At 47.2% G+C, this 16,995-nt stretch overlaps 1 protein-coding gene across 14 annotated transcripts in view; it reads right to left on the bottom strand.

Moving 5' to 3' along the window:
* The window catches only part of kcnc3a (potassium voltage-gated channel, Shaw-related subfamily, member 3a), a 59,755-nt gene that overhangs the window by 38,193 nt on the left and 4,567 nt on the right, over window positions 1–16,995 (bottom strand). For 11 of the 14 annotated variants that reach the window (XM_048247009.1, XM_048247013.1, XM_048247011.1 and 8 more), the window contains exon 2: window positions 13,394–14,012. In XM_048247009.1, the coding sequence (XP_048102966.1) occupies window positions 13,394–14,012 (619 nt within the window). Of the gene's footprint in view, window positions 1–13,393; window positions 14,081–16,995 lie in introns of all 14 variants that reach the window. The other 3 variants (XM_048247014.1, XM_048247019.1, XM_048247016.1) reach the window with 1 other exon arrangement.

Genomic DNA, 16,995 nt, shown 5'->3' with positions numbered 1-16,995 from the left:
TCTGTGATAAGCATCTTTCAGAAGGCTCACACAGCAAAGGGGGCAATTGGGACAAATTCAGAATCTTATTTTGGTTTGAGGACTTGAGCCTACACTCCAGGATAGCAGCAAGGGGAGGAGCAGAGAACACATCCTTCATGCACCCCCCCCTCATACACACACACACACACACACACACACACACACACACACACACACACACATCCCCCAACCTCTCCACGAGTGCAGCACCAGGCAGGGTTTTACCGTGTGCGTAAGCTGGATCGCACACCACTGAATCAGCACAAAGAACACGGAGATCAATAAAATCATTTGGATGAAAAACAAAGCATGGAGGAGAGCATTTTAATTATAAATCAATAGATTAAATCCATCGACTAAAAGCATCCTCTCAGATATATCATATATATGACTGCAGTATTGGGCTTTGAGAAGGACGCGAGCGTGGGGGAAACGACGGGTGAACGGCTTTCTTGGATTGATAATTGAATGTGCTAAGCAAGCGTGTTTGTGAGATACAGGGAAGGTGGGGTGGGAGAGAGAGAGAGAGAGAGAGAGAGAGAGAGAGAGAGAGAGGGAGAGAAAGAGGGACATGGGAGGGGGGGCCACTGGGTAGCTTCACGCTAATGTATTGCCTGGAGTCCTCTCCCTCTCTCCCTCTCTCTCACTCTCTCTCCTTACTGCACCATAATGACACGGACCAACGGATACCCAAGGTGGAAAAGAGTGGGAGGAGGGGCTGTGAAGGAGAGCGAGAGAGAATGAGAGAACGAGAGAGGAAGAGAGAAAGAGATGCAGTCACAGAGCGATAGTACAAAAAAGCATTCATCCGTTCGGCTCAGTACAGGAATGCAAACAGCCCTCAGCCACCCGCTGCAGACAAAACCTGCTTCGTGCCAGTCCGTGTGTGTGTATGTGTGTATGCGCCTGAGCAGTGCTCCGCACAAAAACACAACCGTAGATTACACGCTTTCTCTCACAGTTACCTTTTCATTCTCTCTCTCCCTCTTTTTCTGCTCCTACTCATGCTGTCTTTACCCCTCTCCTCTCTCTCTCTCTCTCTCTCTTTGTCATTCTTTCTCTCTCTTCCCCCCTCTGTCTGGTGTTTGTTCACTTAGGGAGATACAGATGAGTCCAGGTGGAACAATGGTTGCATGATAGGAGCTCAGAGAAAGGCTGGGGTGGACTAAGGAGACAGATATAAAGGTGATGAATGAGCAACTGGCTCTCTCTCCTCCTCTCTCTCCCTCTCCACCCCCCCCTCTCTCCTCCTCCTCTCTCTGGAGATCTTCCTGCCGCGTAAGCTGATCATTGAGATACGCAGTCATTGGCCGAGTCTACTGTGCCGCACTACAATTGGCTGACCACAACGTTTTCTCTAAAGGTGATTGGCTGACCACCGCGGTCTCTGCAACGAGTGGCTGACCGCTGAGTGCTCTGCAGTCATTGGCCCGGAGAGAGAGAGAGAGGCTTCTGCAGTGCCTGGCCGAGGGGATGCGAGTAAAACCGCGGCGTTCTGGTAAAATGACGTGCCGGCTCTGGCCAGGAAGCGGAGAAGCGCCGGCCAATCCCCTCGCAGCGCCAGCTTAGGGAACACTGCTGAGTGTGGGAATGGCAGGGCAATATGGATGAGGGTGAATGGGAGGCAATGATGGACTGGCACCTCTCGTCCAACCCCCCCCATTCCTTATTGACCTGAGACAATGAGGTGTGTGTGTGTATGTTTGTGTGCGTGTGTGTGTGTGTGTGTGTGTGTGTATGTGTGTGTGAAGGGGGTGGGTAGGTGCAGTGAGGTCATAGTCGAAGAGGGTCATTCTCTAAACAACCATGATATTGATTCATCACTGTCGACTTGAGTGCTGACAGCGTTCAAAGTGTGTATGTGTGTGCATATACATTGAGTGTGTGTGTGTAGGGGGGGGATTCTGTGTATGTGTATTTGTGTGTGTATCCAATACTGATCTGTTCACAGTTACTGTGATACCTATGTACTCCCAGCTGTCTGTGTGAATATTAGTGAGTGTGTGTGTGTGTGTGTGTGTGTTTCTGTGTTTCTGTGTGTGTCTGTCGGCCTCTCTGTGTGTGTGTGTGTGTGTGTGTGTGTGTGTGTGTGTGTGTGTGTGTGTGTGTGTGTGTGTGTGTCTGTACATTAGTAATGAGAAACAGAGAGTGTGAATGGACTCCTCTGAGAGGCAGGCGGGACGTGTGAAAGTGAGCAGCAGAGAGGAAGAGAGAGCAGGAGAAGAGAGGAAGATGAGATGCAAAATCAGCACTGGAGTTCATAAAGCTCAGCCCTCAGAAAAACACAACTGATCCCAGAAGGGCATCAGAGGAGAGAGAGAGAGAGAGAGAGAGAGAGAGAGAGAGAGAGAGAGAGAGGAGCGGGAAGGCATGGCTAAAAAGAGAGGGAGTAAGAAAGAGGAAAGATGAAAGGAGAGCAGAGATGAGAAATGGAGGGATGAAAACAAAGAGGAGAGAAAAAGAGTCGGAGAGGACGTTAGAGGAATGGAGAGGGAGGAGAGGAGGAGAGGGGGAGGAAAAACCGGAGAGGTGGAGGAGGGGAATACGCAATATGGGGACCAGCCATACAGCAATGGAGCCATCTGGGAAAAGAACACGACAAACTGTTCTGCGTTTCCAGGTCTCTCTCTCTCTTCCCTCTCTTTTCCCTCTCTCCCCTCCGTCCTTTCTCTCCCCATCTCTCTCTTTCTCTCTTTCTCCCTCCCTCCCTCCCTCTCGCTCCCTCCCTCTTTCCCTCTGTCTCCCTTACTCTCTCTCCCTTCCTCCCTCTCTCCTTCTCTCTCTCTTTCTCTCTCTCTGGTGCTGGCAGTCCACCAGAGCCAGAGGCCCAGACCCCCAGCAGTCCGGCATCTGGTCCCTCAGCCTGGCCTGCCAGAGAGAAGAGAGGGAACAAGGGATCAAGGGAAGGAAAACACCATGATGGAGAGAAAGAGGATGGCAGAAAGTGAAGGTGGAGGTGGTGGTGGTGAAGGGTTGGGTGGGGGTTGGTGGTGGATGTGGTGGAGGGTTAAAAGAGGTATAAGACGACACAGTGCCAGGGGTGATCCACAGACCCACTTCTCTGCACAGTTTGAACCACGACGCCTCCCCCTTCCCCTTCCAAACAGCCTCTTCCAGCCATTCATTCCTTTCTGCTGCTATGGCAACAACCCTGGCCATGGTACATGCACCGTCTATAGGGTACAGCACTGCAACTTTAATACTAGGCTTGGAGACTAATGGAATCATTGGCTACATGTGCATTTCTATATGTGTTTGGTGTCCTGCTTGTTTTAGTAAAGCACTGATGATTCAAATCGATCTTTGGGTTAAGGAGAAATGAGCTGTCCACCTGTAGGATGGTCATACAGGAAATGTTGCTGGCCCTAAAGCAACACATCTGAAATGTAATATGAGTCATGAAGACCTCTCAGTTTTACTCATAGGCACAACAACCACAGGCACGCAGACACACATGCATACACATACACACACACACACACACACACACACACACACGCATCTCTAATGTTACAACCAGCCTTTGTAGTTCAGCAGAGATGCGCTGGTCAGACATGCCAGCTACTAAACATAACTGCTGAACCCTCAGACACCCTCAGAGTTTTTTTTGGCCAAAATAAATGTCTGTCTCCTCAATTCTTAATATATCAAAGGTGTGAGGAGGACAAAACCACATTTTTACTACTGACTGTTAGCAGCTCCCTAGGAGTTAATGAGTGTGATATCACATGCCTGTCTCACTGCTATGTGGTGTGAAGTGTTTTGTTGCCCATTCGTGTAACTCCACACACACACAAACCATTTCATCAGCTTGTAGTAGCCTGGCTACATCTCACCATTTGCCTGCAAGGTTTTGTTTCCACTGACTGCATGGAGTGCACTCTGTGAGTAGCTCTGAGCAGCGGCAGCTCTGATGCTGCACATCTGCTGCAGTGCTGCAGGCTGACCAGGCCTCCATGTGCTGCGTCCAGTCTTCAACTTAACATGTGTGTGTATGGCCACCTGCAATGAATGTGTGTGTGTGTGTGTGTGTGTGTGTGTGTGTGTGTGTGTGTGTGTGTGTGTGTGTGTGTGTGTGCGCGCACGCGTGTGTGCATGCATGCAAGTTTACGTCATTCATTGGACGCGTGTGTGTGCGCAGCATCAAAAACTAACATGAACAACTTTGTACAAGAGTTTGTGTGGTACGAGAACAGGAGTACAGAGTGCGCTCTTAAGACTGAGGCAATAAGGGCAAACAGGAAAGCTGGGTTTTAACGGGCGATGAGTGCATTGCGTAAGAGCAAAGTGATGGAGGTAGCATGGGAACGAAAAGGAGCGTGAGAAAGAGAGAGAGAGAGCGAATGGGGAGGGAATGAGAGATTGATGGAGGGAGGGGAATGGGTAAGTAAGACTGAAAGAGGAAAAGGCAGTGCAGATTCTGAGAGCATACAGTGAAGAGACAGGTGACCTCTCATTGATAAAAAAAAAAAGCAAAGGCTGTCTGACTACATACAGAGACAAGAACGGAGGGTTAAGCATCAGCTACCCCCTCCAGTCATGCCTCACTCTGTCTCTTTTCTCTCTCTCTCCCTAACTGGTCAGACTGTGGTCAATCCATCTGCACCTCTTTCCCTCCTTCCTATCTTTCCATGCAGTCTCTCTCTCTCTCTCTCTCTCTCTCTCTCTCTCTCATATACATCTCCTGGCCACTCAGACATACAGCCCTACAGACAGACACACGCAGAGTGGAACATTTATATAACTGGCTCATTCAAGAGTAATGAGGAAATTCCTGCACTGGCCAAAGACACGGTCCAGTCCTGACATGAAATGTCCAATGCATGGAAATCCATGTCTGTGAATCTCACCCAATGGCAGATCACATACTGCAGTATGAGAATCACCAAACGCCATAAAAATGTGGACATCGCAGGACTAATGGTCAGCTCCCCTTTAGATTTACAAAAGTATCACTAAGCTCTACCGGGGTTCTAAAAATGTCTGAAGCCACAGGGACTATACCACAAGTATGTGGGGAAATAAATAATAAATGAATGATGCACAAAGTTAGTGCTTTGCCCCAATTGTTATTTAAATATTAATAAATGTAGAAAACAAACGCATAAAACAAGAAATAATTTACTACAAATGTTTTATGACTAAATATAGTTTCTTTTCCCTTCATATTACATTCTTTACAATGTTGGTGCATGTCCTCTTGCTGTTTGCGCACAGTAATGATGTAGATGTGGAACGGGATGAGGATGATCAAGGACATTGTGAAAAGAGCAAGGTGACTACTGGTAGATATCACCTCTTCTGTCCTGGTGAGTTTGGTGACACCGATGACGGAGAGAGATGGTGAGTGAGGTGAGTGAAAAAAAGAGAGCAAGAGAAAGAGTGAGAGAGAGAGAGAGAGAGAGGGAGGGACGGAGGGAGAACACATCTCAAAGTCTATAAATAGCCTACATTTATCTAGTGTAACCTTCACTATGCAAAGTTTAGAAACAATGCTGTGTCAGGTGCACCTATGGCAGTTCTTCATCAATCCCGTGTATGAACATGCACGCATGCACACACACACACACACACACACACACACACACACACACACACACACACACACCCTTTACTTAAGTGAAACCGTGCAAAGGCGAATGCACTGCATTTTTTTTCTGCTTAGCATTCAGTTCTGATCACTGCAGCCCCCATGTGCATTTGTCCTTGTGCGATGTGTTTTCATGCTTGTGCTCCCACTCTCCATCAGCGCCGCGGTGGTGGTGGGACGATCGCCTCACGCTCAGCCCCTCATCCTTCACTCTCAGCAGCTTCTGCAGGCCCCGTCTCTAAATAAAAGACTTTGGTCCTCCTCCTATGTCTCACAGAGCACTCTCATCTTCCCTCTCGCCTCCCCTTTCTCTACCCTCTCTCTCTCTCTCTCCCACTCATGCAATCTCTCTATGCTCAGCACTCGCATAGGCTGCATTCTCCTCCTCTCCCTCACTTTTTCACCTTCTCTCTCCCTCCCTCTCCCTTCCTCCCTCCATCTCTCCCTCCCTCCCTGACTCCTATTTTGGCGTGTTCTCCTCTCCTCCCTGTTCTGTTCTATTAGCTGTGATGACAGAGTGCTTTTCTCCTTTGTCCTTAATCCCAGAGAGAGCTTCCCTTAAAAAAAAAAAAAACTGCTTCCTCAGAGTAGCTGGCAAGTCAGGGACATTCTGGACTCTCCTTCCTCTTGGCCAGGTCCCATGAAACACAAGCTCGCACACGGATACACACACACCTACACACAGACATACTCACAAACAGTTACAAACACACCCACAAACACACACACCTTCCCACACAGGTACACTAATCATTTTAATACGTACCTCACACACGTGCACAGCAAACAAATGCAGGGACAACACTGGAAATACAGATATAAAGAAGAAAGCGACCAGTTCACAAACTGGACACTTACACATTGCAGCAAGAAGTCATACTGCAGATAAATATTCACTACCATAACTGATGCTGGTTTCACACACCAACACTGCATACCCAGCAAGTGGAAAACAATCTCTTCTTCACATGTGTGTGAATACACACACACACACACACACACGCACGCACGCACGCACGCACGCACGCACACACACACACACACACACACACACACACACACACACACACACACACTGCAAGATAAAAAGCCAGCACTGGCTGTTTAATTTAGCTGGAGCACACGTGTACGAGACGAGTGAGTGTTGATGATAGAATGACATTGCTCATTTGCAAAACTCTCTCTCTCTCTCTCTCTCTCTCTCTCTCTCTCTCTGGCGTGTTGGTCTTAGCCTCCTTCTCTATCTCTCCCTCTGCGCTGTTCCTGTAGGCTCCCCCCCTGCAGTCTACAGGCAGCGCTTTGAAGCTGTAAAGCCGCCAGGCGTGGACCATTTTACCCATTCAAACCAACCCCCCCTCTTTCACACCCCTTCTCCTACTCTAGCACCTCCTTCTATTCATTTCCCTTGAGTGAAGTCCCACCCTCCTTCCCTCCCTGCCTTCTTCTATCCCTCTCTCTCTCCGTCCCTCTCGTTCTCTCCATCCGATCTGTCTCTCACTTCCTCCCTCTCCTCTCAACCCCCCTCCCCATCCAGCATGCTGCAGTATTACAGTCATCATCATTTCATGAGTCCCACTCTCATGCTTTTCTCCACACACACACACACACACACACACACACACACACACACACACACACACACACACACACACACACTCACACACACACACACACTCACACATGCACGCACACACACATGCACACACACACACACACACACGCACGCACACACACCAAGGAGCGGCTGCGTGTCATCTTAAAGGTATACAGCAGGCATATCCACCTTTTGCTGGGAACTGTTATTAGGCTCAGTAACAGGCAGACCACTTTACAATGTAAATGTGAGTGTGACAGAGAGACAGGGAAATGAAAAAGATGGATGAGCTCTTTCACTTCTTTTTCTCCTCTATCCTCAGTAGCCCCCCTCTTTCTCTCCCATCTCTTTCCTTCCTTCTCTCTTGGATCAGTTACCCCTGCCCTGCGCAAAACATGAAGTCTTGTGGGAGTGTGGCTAAAAAGGAGGAGGGTGGGGGTGGTGAGGTGAGGTAAGAGGAGAGGAGGAGATGAGGAGAGGAGGGAGAAGGAGAGAGGAGCGGAGCAGAGGAGAGAAGGGAGAAGGAGAGAGGAGAGGGGTGCAACTGAGACGGGTGACACTGGGGAGAGAGGAGCAAGGTGAGAAGGAAAACATTAGCTGGAAATGAGAAGCAACATAAATAGATTTGTAATAGAACTGCTGACTGTAGTGGTGTCGATCACCCAAACACCTTTCACTAAACAGATGCAATTACATTTACATTAACATTACTTTTACTTTCAATAGGCCTCTCTCTCTCTCTCTCTCTCTCTCTCCAGATACATCCCTAAGGACCACGTGTACAATGTGTGTAAGAGTGTGTATGTGTGTGTGTGTGTGTATGCATGCATGTGCATGTGTGTGTGTGTGTGTGTGTGTGTGTGTGTGTGTGTGTGTGTGTGTGTGTGTGTGCATGTACATGTACATGTACGTGCATGTGTATCCATGTGTGTGTGTGTGTGTGTGTGTGTCAGCGCGTGTGTGTGTGAATGTGTATGTCCAGCTGTTCTTATCTGTTTTTAGCCCGCTGGTACATTTTGACCGCTGCTTGCTTAGGGGCATCAGAGTATTTTGTGAAACAATCAGCCTCACAAAAAAACACAGTGGTAGATCAGAAGGGCACTGGGGTCCTCTGTCCTTGTGTGACACTGTGTGTGTGTGTGTGTGTGTGTGTGTGTGTGTGGAAACGCAGATGTCACCTTTACCCCTAATGTGCATAGTATAGAATTAAACTTCTGCTGCTCTCCTTTTGAGCTATATGTGGATTTTGTCATGATACTTATCTTACTTTTACGTCCAAATAAAGAACTAAGATATGTGTATCTGGTGTTTGTGGATGAGTGTGCGTAATGCGTATGCATGTGGTTTACCATACACCACCATTGAACAGAGTGAGTGAGTGAGCAAGCAAGAGATACAGAGAGAGAGAGATAAAGAAAGAGAGAGAGAGAGAGAGAGAGAGAGAGAGAGAGAGAGAGAATGACAGCATTTGGGGAGGTGCTAGGGGTTGTTGAGTTGACAAATGTTAGCCATAGTGGTGTGAACCCCTTCTCTGGAGCCCATCCAGCAGAACTGCACACTGCGACGGTCATTCCAGGTCTATAGGGTGGAACCCGAGACCTCACTGCCCCTTAGGCTTGATGGATGTGAGGTTGCAGAGGAAGCAGATACACTGCATTAGCATTGAAAGGACATTTCGGGGCGTGTGCGGCTCAAAAGCTGATTGGTGGACATTTATTTTTTGATGCGTGGGAAAAAGAAGTCAGCGCGCACTACTGCACATACCTTGGCGGGGCCCGAGGAGGATGCGGGCACTGAAAAAGTCTCTTGCTGTGATCGCACGTTGGGACTCTCCCTAACGTGGGCCACTCAGCCACCGCAGTGTGCAATGCTTAAACAGTGCAGGGCTCTGCTTATTCTAAGGCAAGACCGCGAAAAGCCATATCAGCGCAAAACTATAGCCCTCGGTGATGGAATCTGTCATTCAAAGATGCCGGTATCCGTAGAGGGGGGCTGCTCGTGTCCACGCGCACAGAGATGTGTAGACATGCGGAATGCATGTGGTAGGATAAAATGGATTCAGCACATCTTTTTCTGCTAAATAAACGAAACGTCAGGGATGACAAGGAAAAAAGGACAGAGTGGCGTGTGCAAAGGTGACTGAAAAATGACTTACAAGGAAGCCCCTGGGGTGTGTGTAGGGGAAAGTAAAGTGCGTAGGCAATGGACATTGATCGAATTGAAATATCGAGCTTTACACGAAATCTGATCCTCAACTCTAACCGCGTGTGAAATGTGGTGCATTAACGAATTACAAACCGCATTTGCTCGTACACAGCGACGCATCCACGGGAAAACCGATACTGGCTGGTCAATGTTTCCCTCGAGGACGCGTTTCAAATGTTTGCAATAAATAAATCAAATTCTGTAGCCCGCTAGGTGAGGTCCCTCACCAGCAATACCTCGTTGATAGTGACATACTTTTGAAGAAGGGGCAGTGCAGTGTGGTGTGAGTTCCTACGCGCGATGATATTTTCAGCACAAGCATCCTCTTTTTTCTGTCAAAACTGTTTACTAACGGTCAGGCGGAAGACAATGCCGTAAGAGACGGGATTTCCCTAGGAAACCACGGATGATTCATATCTTTCCACTGCAGCTGATGGTGTTAATGTGTTGAGCTCTGAGTTTGCCAGTGTCATAGCACATCCATTAGAAATACCATTGCACATTGACTAGAAAACATGAGCCATGACTACTTCCTTTTGAAACTCGCCTCACTAACCACTAACTTTCGTTTAATCGTTAAAGACTGATCCACCGCACTGTTGGACAAAGTATGTTTTGAATATAAAGAGATAATAAAAACACGGTTTTAGTCGCACATGACCTGCACCTTGAGTTTAATACTGACTGGTAGGCTATCGTTTCACTAAGCACGAAGGGAAATTCAGCACTTGGACAGCGACTGTGCGCTGGTGACGTCACACAATACAAGCGCGACAACAGTGCAAAGTTTCTACTGAATGAAATCCACACAGAGATGGACCGTGAAACAAGAGAGATGATTCAACAGCTATGGTCTCTTCAACGTGGATGGCAATACATTAAAATGATTATTGGCATGAAAACGTGTTGCACAGTGGGCTGCTGCATCACGGGTGTATTAAATTCAGGCTGTTGATTGTTGGCAAGGTGAATTCTTATCGTGTTTCTTGAGCTCATTTAGCACTTGCTCATCCTTGGCGAATGAGATTTTTGAACGACTATTTTGCCTTGGGTTGTTGCTGTGTTTTAATAGCACACAGCAGTGTGGAGGAAGAAAGGCAGACCAGTCCACAATGATGTTGCCCTGGTGCCCTGAATAATCACGGCATCCTGGAATACCGAGTATAGTGTCAACCATGTTCATGATCAGTGTTCAAAACAGCCCGCGTTTCTTGAAAAGAGGAACACTATGGTCAGGGAAATTAATGAAACAGGCGATCTTTTGATAAACTACTATGTAGTGGACAGCAGTGCTCTAGCTAACTTTCAACCTATTTTCACTGTACACTTTTGACCTCAACAGACTGTAAAGAGGAATGTACAGTCCTATACAGTCTGGGACAGTGGACTTGTCTCACATAAACCATGTAATGCCAAGCAGTTAAGCTATAATTGTATATTTCATGTAAACAGCGCTAATAACTTATGATAAGCTAAGTGATAAGAGAACCTGATGGTCGCTAGAGGCCGGTGTACAGCCGGTAGTGAGCTGGTTCGATGGTTCTGCGGAATAAAGTCACCTCTCCGATTGAAACACACAGGCTGCAAGTGGTGCACTGGTATGTGTGAGTTAGTGGAGGAGCTGTACTGTATCTCAAATGCCAAAGCGAACAAATCAAGGTTAACAGATGAATGAGTGAATGAATATCTATACCGATTATCAAGATCAGGGGGTTATAACGGATACGGATACCCCATCCCCCTTCTCTATTACAGCGGACTGCCTGTCCTGTGCTGCAGCAGAAATCCAAGCGCAGTCAGCTAGTCTCGAGCACCGCAGTGTTACGCTTTAGCAGTACGCAAGAAAGAGACATAGTGCCTGCGAGAGTGGATTACCTCTCCGCCTCCCTGCCTCAGTTGTACTAGAAAACGGGGTGTTAGAGGACTTTGAGGGCACACACTGACAGCTAACCAAAAGCACAGCATTACAGTAACGCCATTGGGCTGCCGCATGTCAGAGGAAGTCCGCGATTGATTCAAAGCACAAAGCGTGAAAGTGTGGGAGCAAAACGTGTCCATAAAACCTTCAGTCTTTTCATTTGTTTCAGTCTACGGTGGCTTTCAGAGTGGTTATCTTGATGTGAATGACGCTTAAAACAACTGTCGGCAATAGCTGCGACGATTCTGCTAAGGGCAAACCCTTTGGCTTGGAATTCTTAATGTGGAGCTAGACTGAGTGACAAAATAATTCTCAAACACACACACACCATGGCACAGCTCAGTAGATAATAGAGAACGAATTGTTGTTACGTGGTCTATCGTTCTCTGAAAACACTACAAAACATGACTTACTCGCAAACCAGTCAATGAGTTACCTAGTCCGAGTCAACAAAAATCGGTTGCGCACAACCACCTGGGTCATAGCTGAGTTTTTCTTTGTCTCGTTAAGTGGATGTTGTCAAAATACTGAAGGTCAACAGGGAAAATAGTTCCCTGGATGACACACACACACACACACACACACACTTCTATTGTTGAATGAACAAAATAAACCTATGAGAAGGTCTGGACCTTTTAAAGTGCAAACAGCTGAACTAAGCTCCTAGGTAATTTATGTTAGAAATTCAGAAATATCACCGACTGCAGGGAATTGGGATGGAGGAGGGTAAGCAGGTTGTGTTAAACTTGATGATTCACAGGCCACATCTGGCAGTAGATACAGGGTCTTCCAAGTAACTGACTGGACGTGACTGGACAGAAGATGTTAGCCTTATAAACCCCTGTCCCAAAGCCATAAATGGTCTAGTGGCATTCGTGTGAGTGCGCGTTTCATGCTGTTCTGAGATTTTAGAGATTAGCCTGCGCCTGGAGATATACAGAATTACTGATCTGAAAATTCAGACTTGGAGCCGACTCCGCAAAAGGTGACACCAACATGCACGCAGGTATTCAGCCTAATTGCTAGCATTGCATCCATGATAACATTTATTGATGCAGTCGGAGGTGACACCAATCATTGGGCCGCTATATGCCTCTACAATGCCCGTTATATTATTCCATAATAAGGCATAAACCCAACTGTTTGCAAAACAGAACATCATTATTTAGTCCCTAGAAGCCCTAGGCACGTTACACAAGAGTGATACGTTTAGTGTAGCTGCGACAACGCATGGTTTTAAAATAATAATTAGTTGCGAGATGCGCAAGAAAATGAACTTCTGCTACAGGCGATACGCACACGCGCACGTCTTTAGGAAGATAGAGAAGATAAAGTTGCGATTGCTATGTTCTAGACAACATGTCATCGAAACGCCGACAACACTGCAATCATCCATGAACGTGTTTATTCAATTATAGGTGTAGTCAGACGGATATTTCGCATTGTTGAGTGATGTGTTAATAATGATGCAAATAGTAACTTAGAGGGAGAGTCATACTTATTCCGCCTAGTGACACATCAAAGGCTGCTTTGAAAGTGGTGCAGAGGTGGCCGCACTGGCAGAAACTAGATGACGGAGAATAACGTGCGAGGGACCGTGCGAGCAGCTGGACCCGCTGGTCACTGACAGGTGAACGGAGCAGCAGCGCCAACAGATAATGAGCTAATGCAGATAAAACGACGAAAAGTCCACAGTCTAAACCCGCACCAGAACGACAGAAAAAGACGAGGATTTCTTATGAAGTGTGTTGACAAGGAGAGGGGGCGGGACCAGTGTATGCACCAACCTGGAATGCAGAGTTTGGAAGCAAATAACGCACATAAAGAGTTTGCGGAGTCCAGTCGTTTTTTTTTTTAAGCATCTCAACATAAAAAAAACACATTCTTTTTCAACATTCTTTTTTTTAAGCGTTTAAGCAGAACTCTTAACCATCAAACCTTACATTACAAGGCAGAGCTAACAGTCATGGATGTCATCATAGCTCTTTCCATATGTCTTGACAAAGTTCTTCTATATCTTCAAAGACAAAGAAGGAAAAGTAATTGGACACATTCTCTGACTCACCCGGGCATTTTTGGAAGAGTACGGATCCTCGAAGAGGTTCCAAATATAGGGCTGCCACACGCTCCACCAGCTGGGCTTGCGGCCGTCTTCCTGCAGGCACAAACGCTTCAGGTCCCCGTCAGCGCCCCCCGTGAGCGCTGGGTCGATTTCAGGTTCCTCTGGCTCGGGGGTTTCAAAACTGTCCAGTGCCTCCTCGGCATCCCTGTGTTGGCGGTAGTTCATCCAGCAGCATGCCTCCACGTCCGTCTCATCGATGCCCCAAAAAGCGAGCTCCTCCTCAAAGAGCGGACCGCACACATCATTGGGACAGTGCAACTTCCCTGTGCGGTAATAGTTCAGAATGAAAGAAAAAGTGGCGGGGTGACGGTCGAAGAAGAATTCGTCAGTTTTGGGGTCGTAGTCGAAATTGCTATACGCGTCTGGTTCCGTTAGCCAGGACAAGCGGGTACCGGGCAGTGTCTTGAGCGTGCTGCGGTACGTCTCGTGTCGAATTCCACCGCAGTTTATCACGATTTTCTCGCTGTCTGATGACGGACAAGTCATGTCTGCGCTGGAACATGCTTTGTTAGCCGACTTGTTCCCACCCTTGCGCCCTTTGAAAGAGGAGACACACACCGAACTGAGCATAGGGGAAAGGGGGGAGGGAAAAGAGGAGAGAAAACGGAGGGGGGAGGGGGGAGGAGGAGTCTGCGGAGAGAGAGAGAAAGAGAGAGAGAGAGAGAGAGAGAGAGAGAGAAGGGGTGGTGAAGAGGTGGGGAGGGAGGGGAGAGAAGGAGAAATTTAGGAGCTGGTTCAAAGTTTTTTAAAGCCTGAGGGCACACTTCTATTCTACAGCTGGTCCATGACCAGGTGAAGACCATAGGCCATAGTTTCACTGAGACAAGAAGAGCTTTGTGTCATTCCTTTACATTGAAAAGAGCTAAAAGTTGGATTCAAAGTCGCATCAGAAACCAAGCCATGTCCTGCCTTGTAGCCAGGCAATTCCTTTGGAGACCACATACTACAAAGACTGTTTAGTGCAGGGAAATAAGCCTATGAACATCTCACCGAATCATATGAGATATGGGAGTATATCATGCAGTCTAAAATATAACATGATTCTTCTCAATTTGGTGTGAAATTTTGAATATGTGAGCACAGGTCAGCGATTTGACACTACTGGAATAGAAAAAACAAGTATTCACAGGTACTCTGGCACATCATTTGCAAGGAGATGATAAATCGCAGGGAAAATTGCACAGGGGTTAACATTTCAAATAGGACATTACATAACAAATAGGTCTGTGTTGAGGGGAGCTGAGACCCCTCCTCCTTCTCCCTCCTCCCTCTCTCAATTCACTAAAACCCCTCTCTTCAATTAGAGCAGAGAGATGAATATGACTGAGTGTTTCACGCCCCCTCCCTGCCTCACCATGTATCCAATGAGAGAGAGAGAAGGAAATAGAGAGGGAGCAGGGGGGTAGAGGAGTGAGAGAAAGAGAGAGTAAGAAAGAGAGAGAGGAAGAGAGACAGGGGGGGTGAGCTAGCAGCAGAACGATTATTTGCTGAGCTCTACAAAATGGGGAGAAAAGACTGCAGACCATTAATGCACCGTTTCTCTACACTCTCTTTCTCTCTCTCTTCCTCCTCATACTCTCCCTCTCTCACTTGGTGTCTTTCCTCTCTGTCCTCACTCTCTAACAACCATCAACCTCATCCCCCACTAGCCGCTTCATTCCAATCCTTCCACCCCTCTCTCTGCGTTGTTCTTATCTCTTCTCATTGCAGTACTAATATGTTATGCATTCAGTGTGCTGCGTGCACCTCTTTGCTGTATGTGTGTGTGTGTGTGTTTTTGCTGTCCCAAAGTATCATTTTTTTCTCAGTAAAGCCAACCTTCCCCCACACATGCACACACATATACACAGAGAGAGAAAGAGAGAGAGAGAGAGAAGGGAGAGAGAGCAAGGAGGAAGGTTGTCGTAGAGAGCATTTATTTATTTATTTTTTGCTGCAGTAAAAGAGTGTCTCTTCCCTCCTCCCCTCCTCTTTCCTGACTGGTCCCCTCACCTGCTGAAAGCAAGAAAGCATCTCAGCTCTGCTCCCCCTCCTTCATCCAGCTCTCTCCCCTGCTCTTGTGCTTCAGTTCCGCATAGTAGAGTCGGATTTCACTGCTGGGATTTCATACCTGTGTTCTACCTCCATTTCCCCCTTGAATCTCCTGTGAACTCCGTCATTGGTCTATCCTGAGAGGATTCAACTTTTCTCTCACTGCTCTCTCGTGTGTTCCCTCTCTCTTTCAGACTCCCTCTCCTCTGGCTGCAGTCAGGCTCACTGCTTCCCTCCTCTGTCTTCCCTTCCTCATTTCATCTCTTCATCTCCTCCTCTCACAATTTCTGCATCCCTCTATCTTCACCCTCCCTCCTCCAACCAAGCATCCTCTGTCTCATTTCACCCTTTCCTGTGACTGATAAGCCCTATTTTGTTGATTTACTCGTCTTTCAAATCTGTTACAGATCTTCTTCATCCACTCATGCTGACTATCTTCCTCTGCATCCCTTCTCTGCCTCCTGCTCCTCCTCCTCCCCTCCTCCCCCAGCCGTTTCCAGCAGTGCCCTTTCTGTTGCCTGCTCAGGCTCTTGCTTCATTAAGTCCAGGCAAACTGCCACCAGGGTAGCAAGAGTATGGGAGCAGAGGAGCCTCTATGCAGAACACAGCAGAAGAGGCTCATGAATCAACCAGACAAGGTAAGAGGTGAGGGGGTGGGGGGATGGGGATGGGGGGGGGGGGGTTTAACTGAGTGCCCTGGACTTTTGAGATGGGGGCACACTTTTAAAGTTGAGGGCAGGAGAGTTGAACCCATGAACTTGTGGCAAAACTCTGATAATAACGTTAATATTAAAGAACATGATGGAATTATAATTTTGCTAATTCTTACTCTATACACCAAATGACAAAATGAGAAATTAAACTTCTTAAAGTGGCGCTGACATCGAGCATAACTATAGGAGGCTGATGAAAAGTGAATGTCAAAAGTGTGTAATGATATTGCCAGTATTCAGTTCTGACCGATGCTCACCGGAGTGTCGAAATGCGAGACAGCCGCTTCAGAACCGCGGACAGCGCACTCGTTCAACTCGTTCCAGAGAACACGAAGTGACACCTTCGGCTGTTTCCGGAAGAGTCCGGAAATTTAACAGGAAAAGTGGAGCGCAAGGAAAGCCCGAAGGCAAGAGCTGCCATGCCGTCGTCAATGTTTTTAGGCTACATTAAAGATGTCGGCAAATTTCTAGCTATATAGGCTACTTTTAAAGGCCATAATGGAGGATAACGTGTAATGTGGCTTAATGCTAAACTTGACCAGAATACATTTTTTTTTTACAATTTATGAAGCTTAAACAGGTAAAGTAATTGAAATCGAATGAATAACTCTTAGCCTACAATTTGAACAAAAAAACATCATTTGTCCCAGGTACAGGGGACGACTGGCCATCTGGCTTACCGGGCGTTTTCCCAGTGGGCAGACGCATAGGGCCAGTGGAATATAATATAATATTTGGTTCATTGGTTCATTTTCAACACTGACACTAGGCTGATCCAATAAAGGCTTTTGTCAGGTCCCA

The sequence above is a fragment of the Alosa alosa genome, chromosome 6, assembly GCF_017589495.1.
Source record: "Alosa alosa isolate M-15738 ecotype Scorff River chromosome 6, AALO_Geno_1.1, whole genome shotgun sequence".
Taxonomy (NCBI): Eukaryota; Metazoa; Chordata; class Actinopteri; order Clupeiformes; family Clupeidae; genus Alosa; species Alosa alosa.
The sequence above is the reverse complement of the archived record's forward strand: the minus strand, read 5'-3'. Positions and strand labels throughout refer to the sequence as shown.